The sequence below is a fragment of the Acomys russatus genome, chromosome 12 (genome assembly GCF_903995435.1).
Source record: "Acomys russatus chromosome 12, mAcoRus1.1, whole genome shotgun sequence".
In the NCBI taxonomy this organism is placed as follows: domain Eukaryota; kingdom Metazoa; phylum Chordata; class Mammalia; order Rodentia; family Muridae; genus Acomys; species Acomys russatus.
In genome coordinates this window covers 22,404,837-22,425,621 of record NC_067148.1, presented here as the reverse complement: position 1 = coordinate 22,425,621, position 20,785 = coordinate 22,404,837, and the positions used below count along the sequence as shown (strand labels likewise).

Genomic DNA, 20,785 nt, shown 5'->3' with positions numbered 1-20,785 from the left:
ACAGATTAAATCATAAACAGGTATGAAGCCAGTTTGTCTTTAGTATAAGATGGCTTTCAAGCTCAGAAGGAGGCAGGCTGGTTCATCAGTTACATCAATCAGTTTTAGGTTATTTCTCCCAATAAGTGAAATATTGAAGAAAGGAAAATTCCCTGTGATTTCTTTTAGTCCACTTATCTGATGGTCCATAAATTTTCAATGCTTTTAGTACCGTTTTGATCTGTTTTAGAGAATTTGCTTCAACCACGGATCTATTGGAAGCCCACATATCTATTGTTTATAGGTTTAAACAAGCCATTCAGATTTTCCCTCCTGAAGAGTTAAACTAAGAAGCTCAAACTGGGCTGCATAATTCTAGTGTTGAAGACTCTCTAACTAGACAGTAACATGTCTTGGTCTGTATTTCATGGGAGGTGAAAATGTATATCTGGGCAGGAAGACAGATACTAGTCTTGTTTGGAGGCCAGTTACAATAACCTGAGATACCTGCCATGGAAATAAGTTGAAAAATAATTTAGTAACCAGAACAAGCTGTTTGTGAAAACGGCACAATTAAAGACACAAGAGTCTACTCTGGGTGACTACAGGGGCATTGCTGCCTTTAAATAGACCCATAGAAAGGTGCTTCTAAAGATCAAAATGTTAATCCCAAAACTAAAAGTAGTGAAGCAGAAATACTTCCCTTTGTGACGTCAGGCATTCTGTTTATATTTTGTTAGGAAAGCTGCAAACATTGATAAAGATTTTTTTTTTAAACTCGTACTTTCACTTTTAATACTTTGACGTCCCACCCCCACCCCACCCAGTCTTTCCCCCATGGTTAAAAAAGAAAAAAGCTACTTGTTTTAAAATATGAACTTTAATTTGGGTTAAGCTAAACACATTTCTGAACGTAGGACTTTTGAGAGAGAGACATTTTTTGGAGAAGGGACGGGTGAAACCTTGAACTTGCTGAACTGATGATCTGCAACTTTTAAGACTGAATGTAAACAAGAAATATTTTTCCTTTTGAGGATTTAAGTGTTTCCTTTAAACCGAAAGTAAAACTAGTTTTTGTTTTACTTTAACGAGAAATAAGCAAGCAAGTTTTCCCCAGTACTTTCTGCATCCACATGGGCAACGCCGGCAGAAAGAAGCGCTTGCGCATGCGCACTATGCTCAGCTCGCTCCTAGATGTGTCAACCCTCCTTCGGCTGCACAGTTCTCGGGGGAACTGTGTTCTGGGTGCACCGGTTCGGCTGTGTTCCTTCCGCCCTCCATTGCCTTGTTCCTACCATGGCTTCTGCTGTGTTCCGGCTGCTGCAGCAGGGCCCTGCCCGCCTCTTGGCTCCGGTCGCCCCCACGCTGGTTCCTCCGGTCCGGGGAGTGAAGAAGGGATTCCGCGCGGCCCTCCGCTTCCAGAAGGAGCTGGCGCGGTGGCGTCTGCTGCGCTGCCCGCCGCCGCCCGTGAGACGGTAGGCGTCTGAGGGTCAAATGGCCGAGGTGGCGGTGAGGACACTGGGCTGCGGCTGCATGTCTGCGGCTGCAGTGGGGACACGGCCGCACTCGGCCTCCGGCAGAGGACAAAGGCGACAGAAGCCGGATCTCACTAGCCAAAAATAGAGAAATGGGCTCTGCTAAAGGGTAACTGCTTGGGATTGGCGTCGGCCCAACTTTGTTATTCCCCGAGATTATTTGGGCACCTTTAAGAGGGATAGGCTCATTCTACGGCATTGCGAACCAGTACAGAAAATTCAGTTCTGTGTAGACCTGAACTACTTGTCCACTGTCCGCAGTCAGTGGGAGAGAAGTTTAGTTTTTTAAAGATTTATTTATTTAGTGTATGAATGCGCTATCTGCATATACACCTGCAGGCCAGAAGAGGGTATCAGATCACATCACAGGTGGTTGTCATCCACCGTATGGTTGCTGGGAACTGAACTCAGGACCTCTGGAAGAGCACACCGTGCTCTCAACCACTGAGCCATCTCTCCAGCCCTACCCTCGCCCCCCCTTTAAAAAAAAATATCTAATTAGTTTGACAACAAAACGAAACAAACCAACAGCAACAACAAAAACCCACACGTTTTTATAAAGTGCATATATATGATCCTGCATCTTGCGTTTTCTGTGGACAAAGATTCAAAGACATAGATTGACTTCCTTCTTGTGGCATCTGACCTCCATTAGATCGTTAGCTCACCCAAAGAAGCGGGAACTGTCTCTGTAGTTTGTCCTTTGGGAATTTATTCCTGATACAAACTTTAATATTGGCTTCCAGGCAGATCTTTGTGAGTTGGAGGCCAGCCTGGCCTATGAGTCCAGGACAGGCAAGATAACATAGAGAAACTCTCTCTGGAAAAACAAACAAACAAAAAGCCGAAACAAAACAAAACAAAAAGATTTTATTCTGGCCTTATCTTTCTGTAGGAATTGTGTTTGTATCTCTGGTGTACATGCACTCGCCTGTCCCTTGTGTCTGCTGGGCAGGCACTCTGTGACTGAACTACAGCAGCCTCAACCCTGGCTATGAAATTTTAATGTGCTCCTGATAGTGATGCTAGCGCACGCAGCTGGTAATTTAAGCGGACATGCCTGAACTTTAAATACATAGGATATAAACTAAGTATAAATACATTTTTAGTTTGCGACCTGAACTCGTATAGCTACAATTTGAGCATGTTTAGGTGGAAAGCATAATTTCATTGTTAGAGGAGGAAGAAGGAACTTGAAAGCTAGAACAGTAGCCTAATTGGATGTGACCCACCTCTCTAATATGGCGGTTAAGCCAAAGGGAAAAGACGAATCCTAACCCTGTATGTAGAACGTAACGGGACTGCCGGTGCTTGTCTGCATTCCTTCTTGTATTTAAACTCTTAGAACCTGGCATCAAAAGAAACACGCTTTAAAAAAAAAAAAAAAAAACGCGCTTTGTGTCCCTTTATGTGATGAATTGAGAGCACAGCTGTGCCTGAGGACAGGCTGCCCTCCTTACCGTTTCTTACTGTCTCTACGTCCTCAGCTCAGAGAAGCCAAACTGGGATTACCATGCGGAGGTACAAGCCTTTGGATTTCGCCTGCAAGAAACCTTTTCCTTGGACCTTCTTAAAACTGCGTTTGTCAATAGCTGCTATATCCAAAGTGAAGAGGCGAAACGCCAGAAACTCGGGATAGAGAAAGAAGCCGCTCTTCTGAATCTTAAGGACAATCAGGAACTGTTTGAGCAAGGGCTGCCCTTTTCACAGAAGTGCCTCACACGGTTTCTGGAAGATGAGTTCCCAGACTTGTGCACCGAAGGCATCGGAAGTCTAGTTAACTTTCTTACTGGTGAGGCAGTCGTCTGTCACGTGGCTAGTAACTTGGCTGTGGAGCAGCTGACCCTCAGTGCGGAATTTCCTGTCCCCCAGCCTGTGTTGCACCGGACTTTCTTTGCAGTGATTGGAGCCCTGCTACAGAGCAGTGGACCGGAAAGGGCTGCACTTTTCATCAGGGTGGGTAACTATTAATCGCACTTGTTCAAACATGCTTGCTGGGGACAGAAGGAAAACTTTCTTCTCTCATTCATTCCTTTGATATATTCTTGTAGGGCTGTCCCCCCTCATCTCCCACCCCCAAGATGACAAATAACCTAATTTTATGGTAATTTTGTGTTGTTATTTCAATTTTTTTTTTTTTGCGGATACCATGGAAAGCAAATAATAAACGCTTGGTTATGAGTTCTGAAGATTTACGTTCTTTTCAGCTTTTAGTTATTTTGTTTGTTTTCTAAAGCAAAGGTTTATTTTAACTCAGGGTCTAAAATGGGATGCTGTCCGCCATAGTGGGGAGGCCTGACCTTGTGTGTGTGTCCTTTGAAAGTAGAAAGACACATGTTTGTCTTCTACTTTGAATTTCAATAATTTGATACTTGAATTTTAAGGTAGGAGTATATCTTCTATAATTTTGATAGGTTACATTGCTACACATCGTTTTCTTGAGATTTGAAATTGAAGAATTTTAAATTCAACTATGATTTTTACTGAAAACACAAACAACAACTATAGGGACGTGGGGTCTAACTCAGGTAGAGTGCTTGCTTGCCTTGCATGTGTGAATCCGTCGGGGAGAAGACCAAACTGGAATTCCAAAGCCTCAAACTGGAAATGTTTGATAGTCTTAACTTTTGCAAGCCACACTTTGGTGCAAAATGTTTCAAACTTTGGAGGATTTCAGGGTTTCAGGCTATAGAGGCCTAGCATGCACATTTGTCATTCATTCCTTTTCAGTTTCTATGGTAAAAATGGATTTTGAATTTTGGTTGTAATATTCTTTGTTCTAATTTAAATGCTTAAATGGTCATTTTATGCACAGGACTTTTTAATAACGCAAATGACCGGGAAAGAGCTCTTTGAGATGTGGACTGTCATAAATCCCATGGGACTACTGGTGGAGGAACTGAAGAAGAGAAACATTCCAGCTCCCGAGTCTAGACTCACCAGGCAGTCTGGAAGCACCACTGCTTTGCCGTTGTATTTTGTTGGCTTATACTGGTCAGTAAACATTTATTCTTCACTTCTTAACTTTGACTGCAGGCCTTAGAGATAGACTTCCAGTTTTCAAATGTTGTTTCTTAACAGCATTAAATTTGTATCTCTGCGCTGGTGGTGCATGGTGGTGCATGCCTTTAATCCTAGCATAGCAGATCTCTGTGATTTTGAAGTGATACTGGTCTATAGCCAGGCCAGCCAGAGCTACACAGTGAGACTCTGGGGTGAGAGGTAGTTGGTGGGCTCGTCTCTAATTATCTGGTATTTTTTCTTTTCCCTTTCTGCTATTAGAGGACAACAGATTATCTGTTTTGCTAGTAGTACCTTTTGAAGATTTTATGTGTATGAGTGTTGACCTGCATGTATGTCTGTACCACATGCGTGTGGAGGCCAGAAGATGATGTAAGTTCTGGAACTGGAGTTACAGATGGTTGTTAGCTGCTGCGTTGGTGCTGGGAACCAAACCTGGGTTTGCTGCAAGGGCAGCCAGTGCTCTTAAATACTGACCCTTCCCTCCAGCTCCTGCTAAGTCACTTTTGGCCAGATGTTTGCTATAGACTTTCATGGGCTGTAAGCCAACCTCATATTCTCTCTATGAAAAAAAAAAAAAAATACAAGTTTGGGGGCTGGAGAGATGGCTCAGAGGTTAAGACCACTGACTGCTCTTCCAAAGGTCATGAGTTCAATTCCCAGCAACCACATGGTGGCTCACAACCATCTATAATGAAATCTGGTGCTCTCTTCTGGCCTGCAGGCAGAATGCTGTATACATAATAAATAAATAAATCTTAAAAAAAAAAAAATACAAGTTTGATTTCTATCTGTACAGGTTTTTTCTTAATCTCTTCTTGGCAGAGATTCGACTGAGCCTGGAAGAAAGGAGCTTTGCTGTCTCTCAAAGTGTCAACCCATTGAGAGTCTTTTAGTTTTGTTAGAAATTTACCTGTCTGAGGTTGATTAGGTTTTAAGTTTAAAGTGAGGTAGAGGTGGAGTTCGGAGGTGGGGGTTGGGGGGAAAGTTTGTTCAGTTTGAATGCTAGATGTGAACATTTCTAAGATAACTAGGTTAAGTTTTCTGCAAACACTTTTCCAATCTTTGTATGAAGATTTTCTAATCTAAGGAACTTGCCATGTAGACCCAGCTGGTTCCGATGCAGATCTGCCTGCGTTTGCCTCCCAGGCGCTGGCATCACAGGAGCGCCCACACCCAGCCCTAATCTTCTTGAACTCCGGATCCTTTTGTCACTTTGTGCTTTGACTTGGAAAATACTGGGCCCCAGGTTATTATATTTCTATGGAATGGGATGCACAACTGCCTCATGTACTCTGTCTTTCTGTCATTGAGCGTCACTGTTTTCTCTCTAGTGATAAAAAGCTGATTGCTGAAGGACCTGGGGAAACGGTGCTAGTTGCAGAGGAGGAAGCTGCACGGGTGGCACTAAGGAAGCTCTATGGCTTCACAGAGAACAGGCGGCCCTGGGACTATTCCAAGCTCAAAGAGAGCTCTGGAGCAGAGAAAACCAGCATTGCCAGCTAGACAGCAAGGGGTGATGCCAGCACATCTGCAAGCAAAGCCATGAGGCAGTGCCGAAGGGGTTCCTGCACGAGCAGCTCAAGATACACGGAAGAACATGACTCTGTCCTCACTGTGTCCCTACAATTAAACAAAAGGTTTTCAAATGACGGGCATTTGTTTCATTTTTTTCTGTTTCTCTTATATTGATTTGTTTCTAAGTATAACTTGTACAGCTAGGTGTGTTTTATTCTCGAGCTTTGACGTATAGTTTGTTGTAATATGAGTCAAAAGCTATTCTTTCAGATACATTTCCTTTTCATACTGATGCAAGAAAGGCTGGAGCAGCAGCTGTGGCTGCAAGTCACAGGTTTGAGAGCAAATCTATAGGATTAGGGCAGGAGCAGGTCTAGCTGAAGGGGCAGGAGGACAGCTAATCGAGCACAGATGGCAGTTCAGGAGGCTACATCATCACCAGGTACTAACTGAACCCCAGGGACAGTTGCAAGTCCTGTGCCTATTGATTCTTGATGCCTGCATTCGGTGCTCAGATGCCAGGTCTGGGGACCACTAGCACTAAGTGTCAGCCTCTTCTAGGGTCCAGGCAAGTTCTTTTGGCCTTGAAGTTGATTTGGGCCACTTTGAGCCGTAGAAGAGCAGAGGAGTAACAGGATGAGATCAGGGCTTTCATTTACCCGCTGCCCTCCTTGCCTAGGCACCTTGGGCTGGCTGCCTCTGCCGAAGGCTGTAAATCCTGCTGGCTGGCCTTTTTCCTTGGTCTAGTGTGTTACCAGTAGTCCAGATTGTTGTCTGGACTGCCTGTTTCCAGGTTCTTAGTGTTTTGTTCACTAATGAAGTAAAAGCCTGCCCTGGTTGCAACATTGCAAGGAAATGTTGCTTTAAAAAGTAGAAAAGGTCAAACTAACCTACAGGGGGTTAGCAGGCCACATGAGGGAAGACCCTCCATAGCCATGGTTATTGTTTGGGCTTTTCCACTAAGGGGTCCCAGAGAAGGAGGGTCTGAGTTCCTAGTGGGTGTGCTTGGTTACATCGTATGGAGAAGGGTGTGTGTGTGCGCGCAGTATATGTAGGTGAAGGTGCTAGACTGCCAAGTGCATTATGGGCAGAGGGAGTTGTTCATAATCCACCCAAGTGGAGTCCCAGGTTGGCTGTTCCATCTGTGTGTCCAATAAGTTCTTGGGTCCGGTTTCTCTGACATGATTTTAATATGCCAATGTGTCCCTATTGTCTTAATTCACCTCCCATAAATTATATAATTTGACTTTTCTGTTCACAGGAATAAAGTATTCAGTGTGCTTGGTAGTACCAGACAGATGGTGCCATTCGTGTGTTCACACAGGTGTACAGCCATACTCCATCCTCAAAATGGAGCCCAAATCTGATCGTAAAATAGTCTCTCAGGACCTGAAGAGATGGCTCTGCAGTTAAGGGCCCTTACTACTTTTGTTGAGGAAGCCATATTGGGTTCCCAGCTCCCATGCAGTGGCTCAACAACCTTATGAAACTCCAACCCAGGGTATCTGGCACCCTCTTCTGGCCTTCTTGAGCATTACATGCATGTGCACATATATAGGTGTTCACGCACAATTTAAAAAAAGGAATAAAGCTTTTAAAACAATGGACTTGGCATGCATGGAAACTATTACACGATATGGGGTAATTTACAGCAGGACCCCCACTTCCGGGGATCACAGGCTTCTGGGCCCACCTCCTATATCTCCAGCAATACACATTTTATGTGGGAAAAACCAATAGGTCAGGAGGAGGGGAGAAAACACTAGTGAGTATTCAAGTGCCGTAGGAAAGGGAGGAAGGTCGAAGTTTTGATGCGTTGTTGTGGCCACCTGAGGGAAATACATTACCACCTGATAAAGCCTAGCTATTCTAATAGCTTTAGAACCTCGCCTTTCTTTTTAATCTGCGTTGTTACTTAATTTTTGGTTAAAAAATAGGCTCTGAGTCATATCTCTGGCATGGGGTGGAGACATGCATGACTTTCGGCACTGCCCTAAATATCTTTTTTTTTTTTCCTGAGACAGGGTTTCTCTATATAGCCCTGGCTCTCCTGAACTTGCTTTGTGTAGATCAGGCTGGCCTCGAACTCACAGCAACCCTCCTGCCTCTGCCTCCTGAGTGCTGGGATTAAAGGCATGTGCCACCACCACCTGCCTTGCCCTAAATATCTTAAGGTTACTATCTAGCAGGAAAACTCCCAAAGGACAAAAGCACCATCTCTCCCTCCCCCACCACACCCTTCCTCCCCTCTCCTGCTCCCTTAAAAGTTAATTCAAAAGGGCCTATTAATCATGTGGACTAGAAGACAGGCCTCAAGAAACTGTTCCAGACACTAGAAAATACAGTATGTAGCACTTAGGCATGAAGGTCAGTATAGTGGTCTTCTCCAACCACCTGTGAGAATTCTGCTTCAGTCTGTCTACCTATGATGTCATGACCTACCTGCCCAGGGCTATATAAAAGGACAGACCCTCCTCATGGCTCTCTCTTACCCCTTTACCCCTTTTTTCTCTCTTCCTCTGTCTCTGTCCCTCTCTTTCTCTCTCTGGGGTACCCCTCCCCCCTTTCCTTCTCGTGCTCACTTAATAAGCTTCATATAATATCTGTTGCCTGGCATCATATTTCCTATTATCTTATTATCTTATTTTTTTTAAATCATCACAGTAATCGATCCCTGTTAGTGTTCCACTTATGTTTCTTCTGAATTCATTCTACAGCGATCACAAGGGCAGGCCATTCTGACCCTGCTTGTTTCTGGTCTCTACATGTCTGCCCTCCTTCTTTTGAAAACAAGAGCAAGAGTTCCCAGGCCTGTGACAAAATAGTCCACACAGCATTAGCTTTGAAGCTAGAAGGATAAACACCTCTGTGTGGCCTAGTTTCTCTGAGAGAGAATGCATTCTAAGGCCTTGGTCTGTTTAGCGCAATGAAGGCCTCTCAAACTGAGTGAAGAAGGAAGCTGCCCCGTAGCCTCACACTCTGCCCAGTCACAACTCAACCCACCTGGAAAAAAAAACTCCCTGCTGAGACCGGCCAGGAAGCAGCAACTTGTGTCTTGTGTAAGGACAGGGTATTGCAGGTAACAGGGACTGTTTCCTGAGAGCGTTTGAGAAGTAACTAGTTGACTTAAATCAGGTTTAATAAAACGTTGATTTTTATGTCTTGAATCTCATTAGTGGCTGAGGCTGGCCTGGAACTCTTCTTCCTAGTTCACTGTTTCTGTTTCTCTTTAATTTTGGTTTTTTGAGCTTTCACTTCAGTTTCATTAACCACAAGGATAACAGACCAAGCCCAGCAGTGCAGATGTCATTCTGTTTGTCACCCTCTGTTTGAACCTCATGGAAGCGTCTTGGTAGCGCCCTGGAGTCAGTTATGTCATGAAAACACAAGACAAGAAGTGTGTCCTACTCCCACCCAGTGTGTGTGAAATGCCGGATTCCAGCTGTTGCATGTTTTAGGTAAATGTTCCTTTTAGTCTTTGGCAAATTCACTGGCAAAACCCAGTGATCCTTTTCCCTTTACAGAGCTCTGTGAAGAATGCACCCTCTGACTTCTTGTTTAGGACAGTTTGCAAGACTGTAGCCTACAAGGCTGATTGAGAACTCTCCTGATGTTACCTGCAGCAGTGCCTGGGGCCCTAGCTGAATTCCTACCTATACTCACCTGGTTTATCTTTGAGAACAGGACCCCTATTCACGTACGCTGGACTGACCGACTACCTGCCTCTGACTTCATTATGATCCCGTCTGCAGTCTGCATGCTAAACAGCATGCCTTCCAGTGCCATGACAGGTGATCATGGCTACAGAGATGACCAGAAAACATAAAAAATAAAATCAAATAAATTAAGAAATATAGAAAGCATTGATATTCCTTCTCTTTTTTTGGCCTCCCTTCCCATTTCTAGAACAGTGATTCTCAACATGTGAGGTGTGAGTCACGACCCTTTTGGCAAAACCTCTATCTCCAAAAATAATTACATTACGATTTTTAACAGTATCAAAATTACAGCTATGAAGTAGCAGTGGAAATAATTTTATGTTTAAGGAGGGGGGTCACCATACGATGAGGAACTCTATTAAAGGGTCGCAGCATTAGAAAGCTTGAGAACCACTGCTCTATAGCCTCCTGGTTCTCTAGGGATGAAAAGTTGATTTCCTAGTTTACTTCCACTTGCTTGTTATTGGCTGAACTCACAGAAAGGAAAAAGGAACCAGATTTTGGGGTAAAAATCGGCTGGTGACATATCCCTTTAGCTTTCAAGCTTCTAAACCCCGTATATGGCTAGATTGACATAAGGAATAAATATAGCTTTAGTATATAAAATTGTCTGTAGCTAAAAATATCTACATTTCTCATAAGGAATATACTGTCAACACACTTCTCAGTAAAAAAATTGAACTCAAATTGTTAGGCTATATTTATGTTAACTCTTTATAAAAAAATCACTGAAAAGTGTTGATGGGCTGGAATGTAGGAAAATCAGCATATTTCTTTGGTTCCACATGTAATTGTAAGCTTCAACCGTTTCCAAACCTACTTTATTTGGGGTTCTTTAATGCTTACACCTCCCTTCCAACCAACCGACCCTGGATAGGAGAGAAAAGAGGTTAATGGGAACAGGAGAAGCAGACCTTTTTGGACTCAGTTCCTGGGAGCAATTCCCCTGGGTAGTCAGCAGGATTTCAGCAGACCAGCAATTCCACCAGAGTTGCTGCAGGAACTTGGAACAGCTGCTGGAGCCCAGAGCCTCGAAGCCTTTGCTGGAGCAGTTCTCTCTAGGAGCATCTTGAAATGGAGTGATGAACAGCCAAGCAATACCAAATCCCAAAAGCCCTTGCCTCCTGTTTTGGGCTCATCCATACCTATACCTCTATCTATCTATTTATCTATCTATCTATCTATCTATCTATCTACTGTATCTACATCTATATCCTCTCAGAGTCTGTACTAAGATGTGTTTCAGCTGGCAAAAACCAAGCCCCTGCATGAGGTGTATAAACATCACCTGTTCTCTCACAAGTCTGTTCCCCATCCCGCCCTTGGGATCAAAACAAAAACATGTGTTCATCCACTACATGTAATAGCTTAACACTTGGAATCAATCTCTGCACAACTCTTTCTGGCCCCATAAGAATAAACTTTACACATGGGCAGGAGGGACATGTGGGCTACAAGCCCACGTGTTCTGTGAAGCAAGAGACTAAGCTCTTCTAATGATCGTCTGGAGTGCTAGCTTTTTGACCAATGCCTTATCCACATTGCATAGGCAATCATAAGAACATTAGGTGTTGGGTTTTATCAAATGCTTTCTCTGCATCTAAGGAGATGATCATGTGGTTTTTTATTTTCAGTTTGTTTATATGGTGGATTACATTGATGGATTTCTGTATATTAAACCATCCCTGCATGCCTGGAATGAAGCCTACTTGGTCATGATGAATGATATCTTTGATGTGTTCTTGTATTCGTTTTGCAAGTATTTTATTTAGTATTTTTGCATCGATGTTCATAAGAGAAATTGGTCTGAAATTCTCTTTCTTTGTTGAGTCTTTGAGAAGTCCTGTCTTGAAACACCAAAACCAAAACCAGCCAACCAACCAACCAACCAACAAAACAAAACAAAAACAAAAGCAAAACCAAAAAGCATGTTGAGCTTTAAAGGCAGTGCTGGTTTGGCTCTGGATAAAGACAATCTTCTATTTATTATACTTTGACTCTCTTTCCTGTCTTTTCTCACTCTATATTTTAAGTCCAAAAGGTCCTACCAAAAATGAAAGACCGAATATCTAAGGATAAAATAAAATTTCATTTTATTTGAAATTCAACCTATATTTTACTATATGCATGAAGAAAATTATTAAAGTCTCACGAAGCTACAAGAGAAAGTACTAGAAATCATAGTTGTGGTTAAGAAAGGCACAAATAAATCTCTTTTTACAAATCTACTTTTGTTATCCTGGCTGGATCCTGACCACAAGATGGTGCTCCAGCACTGTAGTATAGCTTAGGATGTCACAAACCTAGCGGGAACCACTGCCTTCCTCCTGGGAAAGAACATGTGTGTGTATGTGTACAGGACACATGATTATGTGATGTGCCTTTTCCAGCCACGGCCCCAACAGCTTTAGCATCCTATGAAAGTGTCTGCCCGAGCTAGCCCACTTCCTGCTTCCCCTCAGGAGGCTGTCGTTAGGGATCTGATCCGCGCACACTTCAACTTCATCTCTGATGCCAAGATGAGTGTTTGCGGATGCTGAAGATAAGAAACTTTAAAGGTTTTTAAGATTTACTTTTTTACCGGAGCACCCACTCATGCCCACTGTTTCCAGACCCTTCTATATATCTTGTACTATTTTCCCAATCGTTTACAGATGTGTAACCCTTGGAGTTGAAGACCTGAGATCCGGGGTGCTTGATTCAGGGTCTGAGAACGCACGAAGTCCACAGCTCTCGGCAGAATACTGAGGATGGCTTGATTCAGTCTCATCCTGCAAACGAAGACCACCCCACTCCCACCAACAGCGGAAGAAAATTCAGGCCGCCCAAAGCTTCATAGTGTATGACTGTCATCACAGCACCTGGGATGGGGAGGATCAGAGTTCAAGGCCAGCTTTGGCAGCACAGACTGAAGGCCTGCCTATTCTAGAGGACTCCAACTTACTCCCTCCCTATTCCGTATACCCTGCCCTCCCAAAAGCCTTCAACACAAACCACAAACTGGATGTGGTGAATGTCATTGCAGCACTTGGAATGAAAAATGCTGAGGTCAGAAGATCACAAGTTCAAGGCCAGCTCAGGCTACAAAGTGAGACTCTATTTCAAAACAACAACAACAACAACAACAACAACAACAGCTAAGTTAAACAGCTCACAGCCACAGAAACATAAATGCTCAATTGGTGTGTTTGCATTTCCCACTGACATTTGTTGCGTATTTGCCTGCCTGTTACTCACTAACAATACAAAACTAATGATAAGAAACACGTTCTTGTAGAAAAAGATAATTGAGCAAACTAGAAACCCTAAACTCGCTGTCCCCACCACTGAGGAAAGACCTGCATGAGTAGGCACAGAGTCACTTTGTGCTGGAGTCACAGTACACTAACATGGCAAAATGTTCTAATATGTGTAACCTATTCTCATCCTCTCACTGCAGAAGAGATGAGCTGTGAGGCCATCTACAGCCAGAGAAAGGTTATTCCTAAACCCGAGAACAGCTTGCTGAAGATGCTTCCTCTCCACAAGCACCTTCGCCTCAAGGCAGCGCATCACCACAGGCCTGGAGACATTGAACAGAGACCTACAGCTAATGAGACAAAGGCTGAGCACAAACGTCTGGCTGACCACCTCTGGAAACTGCCTGGATAGAGAAGTTTATGGAGACCCTGATGAGTGGCCACTAGGGTACAGTTCTTGGCTCTAAGACAGTTGTCACATCCAGGAAGGGCTGTTCCTAAGCCTGCCATGCCTCTTACCTTAGAGCTGGGCTCACAGACTCCAGATGGAGGCTGGACTGCTAAGTTTAAAAGTTCATGTCTATTTTGCTGTGGGATGTTAGGTGTGTCACATTGGTAAGCATCAATCAACAGTTTTCTTGGTATGATGGAGAACTGTGATTTCTGCTCAGCATGCTTCTCACTTAAATCACATCTGTATCCTTCCTCGAGACTCAAGAGAGACGACAAAGGTGCTCTGGCAAATGATGGAGGGGAAGTGGGTTGGCGTGTTTGCAAATTGGTCCAGCCACTCTGGAGATTGGTGTGGAGAATTCTCAAAAAGTTGAACACAAATCTGCCATATGACCTAGTTAGGCCATTCCTGGGCATATGCCCAAAGGACTCAACAACATCTTACTCCATAGATACTTGCTCATCCACGTTCACTGCTGCTCTGTTCACAATAGCTAAGAAATGAAGACAATGGCCCTCACCCAATGAACGGATAGTAAAAGTATGGGACATAGACACTATGGACACTATGGATAGCATCCAGCTGTAAAGAAGATGAACTCATGGACAGGCAACTGCGTGTAAATGGATGAAACTGAAAATCCTATTGCGTGAGAAAACCCAGGGAGACGAACGTTGCATGGTCTCCCTCATCTGAGGCTCCTAGCTCCAACTCCTCACATGTGAATATATAGCCTGGAGAAACTACAGAAACCAGGAGAGCAAAACGAGGGGAATAGCAGGTTATATGTGATCCAAAGTGGGAAATGGGGGAAATGGAGGGGGAGTTATTTAGGGACAGGGAAAGGAGATGAATACAGAAGGAGGAGGGCAAAAGAACAGTACAGATGTCTGGAAAAGTGTTGAGGAATCATATTGTTATCTATCTGCCTAAAAATACTTATAATAATATGTCTACATATAATATACACATACATGCAGGCATATCTACATACATACATACATACACACACATACACACATACATACATACACACACACACATACATACATACACACACACACACTTTTGTTTATTTATTTTCAAGACAGGGTTTCTCTGTGTAGCTCTGGTTGTCCTGGCATTCTCTCTGTAGACCCGGCTGGCCTCTTAACTCAGAGGTCCACCAGCATCTTCCTCCCAAGTGCTGGGATTACAGGTCTGTGCCACCACCTCCCAGTTACATATAGAGTTGAAACAAAATGTTCCCACGTAGTATTGCGTACCTTGGCTCTCTAATTGGACTTAAGATCCACTCAATAAGAGGCAAACCATGCCTGGTACTGGAAGCCTAGCCAATGACCTAGGGCTAGTGAAGTCGTGGATTTTGGAGAAGCTACAACTGCCTCTTTAGTGAGCCATCATAACCCCTAGCTATACACTAAATACCATCCTAATGCCCACAGCCCTCATCAAGGGAAGTCCGTTTTGCAGCGGAAGGCGCCCATGACAGAGAAGCACAACCAAACAAAACGCAGAGCTGTGAAACCCAGTCACAACGGCTACATCTAGAACACAACTCCTGCGCCTAAGACTCCAACATCACCATGGGAGACAGAGCAGAAAGACTAAGGCCCAGAGGAAGAGGACATTTGCTATGATAGTGTCTCCCAGAGCTGAAGGTTCAACACGATGGTTGCCTAAACTTGACCTGAACAAGGAAAACACCAATAGACATGCTAATATAGGAGAATAGCTAACAGGTCTCAAGCCCTTACAAAAGGTAACAAAAGGGATGCTGAAGGTGGAAAAAAGTCTTCTTGGAGAAAGAGCACACCAAATAGTTATCCAATACCAACCAGACAGTCAGTACTGAGGGGTCCATATAAGTAACATTATACAGGCCAAGGAAGTTGTAGGAACACACACACACACACACACACACACACACACACACACACACACACTTACTTAAGCATACACACCAACACTTAAAGAAAAATAGGCAATAAATTTGAAAGAGAGCAAGGAGTGTCGATGGCACATAGGAACATTTGAAGGGAAGACAGAGAAAGAAGAAATGACATAATTACAACATCAAAACAATTTAAAAATACTTTTAAAAGTACAGTAGTTTGGGAGTCTCCTGAGAAGGTTTTGTGGGCGGAAGATGTAACTGTAGTGTCCTTGCCTAGTATGCACAAAGCCCCAGTACTACATAAATTGAGCATGGTGACACATGGCTGTAATCCTAGCCCTTGTGAGGTAGAGGCAATAGGGCCAGAAGTTCAAAGTTATCCTCAGCGACATAGAGTTTGAAGCTACAGGAGATCCTGTCTCAAAAAGGACAGCACTGGCTATTCACTTTGTGGCACCTTCAAACAGATTCTGAGCAGGCAGAGGACACGTTATGTCAACACTCTCAGGGAACTGAGGACACAGCGACCATCCAGAGCTTAGCCAGATCTCATCCCTCCCAGAATTCACTGCTGATGGGTCCTTGCAGGGAGTGTTTGGTGCTCTGTCGACACATCGAGTCACTACAGTTCTTTAGATCCTTTCACACGAAGCTCAGGAGTCACCCAGTCCTTCCTTTTCAGAAACAAACAAACAAACAAACAAACCCAACAAACAAACAAACAAAAAACAGTGATAGGCACAAGGGCTACTCCCTTGAGCCCTTTTGTAAAGTTCTGGATAATTGGAATTTTTTTTCCAGATCACCTGTCATTATTTTCATTATGGAGCAAACACTCCACAGGCCAGTAAGACATCAGAGCACCTAGCATATCTGGGTCAATGTCTGCTCTCATTTTCCAGTGTCTTGGGCAAAACTGAAAGTACCCATCTTATTACGTGACAGAAGATGATTTCACTGGTAGTCGGCTGCATTTTCCCCTAGGTCTACCATTTTGTTACTTTAAGAAAATTGCAGCCTGCCTCTTGCTCAAACTCAGTGTGGCATCTAATCTATGGTAAATCATTCGCCCATCCATGTCTACAGAGTAAAAGTGTCTCCCACAGGCCTGTAATTTTCCTAGCAGTCTCCATATCTTACACTTATCCCAGTTTCCCTCCAGGAAAGGAACTTTCAGAAAATTGATATTTTTGAAGACAAGGCCTGCAGACTCATTGGTTTAAATATATCACAAGGGAAAAGGTTACACATTGAAAAAGATGAGAGGAACATTTCCCCTCTGGTGCAGGGATTGCAGATTTGATTCCAAAAGTCAGCGAGGAGCACAGTGTGGGTAATGACTGGAGAGGAACGGTAGGGATGGTGGAGCTGGGAGAACTAAGGGCGAAGAAAAAAGCCCTGATACAGAGAAGAGTGTAGTCATGACTTTCAAAGTTCTGTGCATCGCTGAACTTTGAAAATTTACCCAGACACTCGAAAATTTAATATAACCAGTGAAGTATGGCCAACATCCTCCTGGAGAGCAGCGCATCTCTATACTACTGGGACCATTCCAGCATCTGGCGAACTTTCTGGTCCTATTTGGAAGGAGCACCGATAAGGAGAGTTGGGAGTCTAAGGACTGTTTGGTTCTGTAGACACTTGAATATCTTCTCTCTTGGACTAGTTTCCATTTTGTCCTGCATCTGTATCTCATAAATCCACTTGAAACAGGCAAGTACACTGCTATGGCAAGACTGTGTCGGCCCATCTCAAGATTATTTGGGAAAAGGACCCCACCCCCTTCCCCGCCCCCAGGATTTGGCACCTTATAGACACTTGTGAGGTTTAAGTTCTAGGTGTCAACCTGCTTGGAAGAAACGATGGATGCCCATGTATGTGGTAAAGCCTTGTTTATGCGTTTGTCTCTGGGGTGTTTCCAGAAGACTGGCACTTGGATCAGTGGACAAAGGAGGCTCCACCTTCACTCGGGGTGGGAAGGGCTACCATCAAATCCATTGAGAGTAAGCTAGGACAACACAGCAGAGGCAACATGTCCAACTCATCTCCTGACTTGACATTCAAGCCCCAGGTTCATAAGGCCTTGGCCTCTGATAGAGTTCCATCACAGTTCCTCCACTGCTCAGGCCTCAGGCGATTGAACTGTGTTCCTGTCTTCTTTGGTTTTCCAACTTGCAGGAGTCTTGACCTCCATCATCACAGGAGACAGTTCCTGTAAACAAACCCCCTCTCACGAGTCTCTAGCTGTATTATACTAGGTCTTCCCCCAGCAATCTCCAAACAACACAGCACGTGAGTAAAATGGCATGTAGATGAAGGCAGTGTATAATTCTTGTTTCACTGACACTGGCACTATAGCTTTAAGTAATTCCCAGGATTCGCTGATTTAGGTGTTACTAACAAGGGGTATGTTGGCTAGAATGTGTGTGGCCTGGGGGAACTAATCAACATAGTGTCTGGGCACTTACTTCCCTTTCTTCTGTGGTTGTACCCACACATAATTAAGTGGTTGCAAACAACAGTTTAGTCCACTTTACAAGTAACAATTATTGTAACAATAAGGTCAAATAAATAGTGCTGAATATGATTGACATTTTGCTGCAGCATAAAGTGTGGGGCTTCTGGGCTTAAAAAATGATAATTTCCTAAGTTTTGACAATAAATGCTTTATTGTTTTTAAAAGAACTTATTTATTTTTTATGTAAATAAATGGTCTGCCTGCGTGTACACCTGCATGCCAGAAGAGGGCATCAGATCCCATTATAGATGGTTGTGAGCCACCATGTGGGTACTGGGAATTGAACTCAGGACCTATAGAAGGGTAGACAGTGCTCTTAATCGCTGAGCCATCTCTCCAGCACCTATAAAATGCTTTAAATAGTCTTAAAATTTTAAAATTACACTCAGTATTTGGTGTGTGTGTGTGTGTGAAGGTTAGGGAACAGCCTGTGAGAGTCAGTTCTCTTTCCACTACGTGGGTCCTAGAGATCAGGGATCAGAAGCAAGTGCCTTTACCTGCTGAGCCATCTTGCTGTTCCAGTGTCTTCAACTCTTCTGATGACAGGCTATACAAATCTTCCAGAAACTAATTTTAAAATGCCCCATGAATGGCAACATAAATGTGATGTTTAAATTCTACGTGAAAAATTATCCCCCTAAAAGAAAAAGTGTCAGCTTGAGAGCAACCGTTTTAGCTAGTCACCTGAAAGGAACCTCTCACTGTGGCTTGGATTTTCAAACTACAGAAGTCTCCAGACATTTCTTTCTGTACTTTATAGAAAATAAAGTCTGAAGAGAATCCTTAGTTACTGCTCAAGTAAAGTGCAGCTGAGATCGGAGCACGGGTTCCAGCAGCAGTCACTCCTGGAAGAGCCCTATCCACTGAGAAGCACCGAGAGGCAAGGAACAGCAATTGTTTGTCAGGTTTCAAGAAAAAGAACACAGAGGGTCCATGGGCTTTGAAGCTCCTGCAAGCTGCCGAAGTACAAGGACTTACCATAAGAGGTTGAGGTAAGGATGTTGAAAAGGCTGTTTCTTTTGATGTCATTTTTTTTTTTCAAACAGAGAAACAGCTTCTTTTAAATTTTTACTACTTGTAGCACTTTATTTTTTTTTACTTTATACAAAATACAAAAATGCCAATCCGAAGAGTACAGACCAGGAGTGACAGGCACGTGGCTTGACAGCAAATTGTGTCCGGCAAGACGTTAGTTTTCAAACTTTATTTTAGTGAATACATGCATTATATAAAACAACAAAAGCAACAACAACAAAAACAGCACACGAAGCGGCTACAGCTTTTTGCTGGTTCCACCCCTTACCACCTTCAAGCCTTTGGGTGGAAGGGAGAGAAAATCAAAAAGGCAAATGAAAAATTTTCCATAAAACTACTATAAAAGGTCCTCCCCCCTTACCCCTCCTGTCACACTGATTAAACTTTTCCTGGAAAGTCACAAACATAAACAAGAAAGAAACAAAACTCCTGAACTGGACAGACAGCAAATACTCAAGAAAGTTGTTAACCTAGGTAACTGATCAGTAGTTTAAAGAAATATTTTAGACATTTTGAAGACCTCCTTGGCACTCCGGCCTTCCTGCCCTTTCTTCTGACACGGCCTGACCAGAAACACTTGCGTCACTGAGCTGTTGCTAGGAACAAGTTTCAAAAAAGAAAGAAGTGTAAAAAAATATTTAACAGAACTATGGAAGATGTGGGGAAAGGAATCTCTCTTCAGAGCAAAGTCTTCCTGGCTTTGCATGGGTTTCTTTTGTCTGCTCTTCAGGGCTTGCTTATCTTTCCCAGGAACAAGATAGCACCTAGGGAATTAAAGAGAGATAATGTTGTACTTTATAAAATGAGTTCATGATATAAGATGGAAAGTGTTGCATGCTGGGGAAGGAAGGAGTCATGGTTAACCTCTCGCTCGGCTGTGCCATTCCATAGAACTTTCTCCAAAGAGTCCACACTTCACTGTGCAAAAAAAAAAAAATATGGCATCCACTACTCAAATGTGGTGGCTGAGTGGAGGATAGTGCGGACCAAGAAGTTGACATGTTAACTACATGCCATTTTGATAAAGTTTATGTTAAGTAGCCACAAGTGGCTAGAAGCTCCAGTGTCGGGCTGATTGGCTCTGATACACTAATGAGGACATAAAAAAATGAGGTAAGAGGATAAGAGACTGCGCCTTCTGTAAAATAGCAAGACTACTCACAGTACAGGCTTACCCTTCATAATTAAGTAAACAGAGGGGAACTGTTTCTGTCCTTATTTTACTTTTTAAAAGATCTATTATTAGCCAGGCATGGTGCCGCATGCCTTTAATCCCAGCACTCGGAAGGCAGAGGCAGATGGATCACTGTGAGTTCGAGCCCAGCCTGGTCTACAAAGTGAGTCCAGGACAGCCAAGGCTACACAGAGACCCTGTCTCAAAAAAACAACAACAACAAAAAAGTATTATTTTTACACACGTGTATACATATGAGTCTATGTGCACCACATGTATGTGGGTGCCTATGGATGTCACAGAGCATCAGGTCACCTGGAACTGGAGTGACAGGCAGTTGTGAGCTATCTGATATGGGCACCAGGGACAGAACCCAGACCCTCTGCAAGGGCAGTATGCTGTGCCATCTCTCAGCCCTACTATTCTTATTTTTTTCAGTTACTTATCTTTAAAAAATTTTTTTTAACTAAGAAAATTTTCCATATAATACATTTTGATCCATTCTTTTAAAAGATGAACTTAGTGGGCTGGTGAGATGGCAAAGTAGGTGAAGTGTTTGCCACGGGAGCGTCCCCATCATCACTGACCTGTGTTCAATCTCCAGCATCCATAGAAAAAGTCAAATATAGTGGGCATAATTATAGCATATAATCTCATAGAGACAAAGATGGTTTCTGGGGCTTGCTGTCCAGGCAG

The 20,785-nt window shown here is 43.4% G+C and overlaps 2 protein-coding genes across 2 annotated transcripts in view; one reads left to right on the top strand and one right to left on the bottom strand.

The window, feature by feature from the left end:
• The first annotated feature begins 1,240 nt into the window (after window positions 1-1,240).
• Window positions 1,241-6,200, top strand: Mrpl44 (mitochondrial ribosomal protein L44). The gene is made up of 4 exons (XM_051154007.1): window positions 1,241-1,454; window positions 3,002-3,470; window positions 4,330-4,508; window positions 5,870-6,200. The coding sequence occupies exons 1-4, from the start codon at window positions 1,276-1,278 to the stop codon at window positions 6,039-6,041; spliced, it is 999 nt and encodes a 332-aa protein (XP_051009964.1). The 5' UTR covers window positions 1,241-1,275; the 3' UTR covers window positions 6,042-6,200.
• Window positions 6,201-19,442: 13,242 nt separating this feature from the next.
• Serpine2 (serpin family E member 2) overlaps window positions 19,443-20,785 on the bottom strand; it is a 62,683-nt gene continuing 61,340 nt past the window's right edge. The window contains exon 9 of the mRNA XM_051154006.1: window positions 19,443-19,679. Within this exon, the coding sequence (XP_051009963.1) occupies window positions 19,642-19,679 (38 nt within the window). The 3' untranslated portion in view covers window positions 19,443-19,641. The remainder of the gene's footprint in view (window positions 19,680-20,785) is intronic.

Excerpts from the sequence above, each read along its gene's own strand:
- Mrpl44 (XM_051154007.1), top strand. The coding sequence starts at position 1,276 with ATGGCTTCTGCTGTGTTCCGGCTGCTGCAGCAGGGCCCTGCCCGCCTC. Across the intron at positions 3,471-4,329 it reads GGGCTGCACTTTTCATCAGG|GACTTTTTAATAACGCAAAT; the intron begins GTGGGTAACTAT and ends TTTTATGCACAG. Across the intron at positions 4,509-5,869 it reads TATTTTGTTGGCTTATACTG|TGATAAAAAGCTGATTGCTG; the intron begins GTCAGTAAACAT and ends TTTTCTCTCTAG.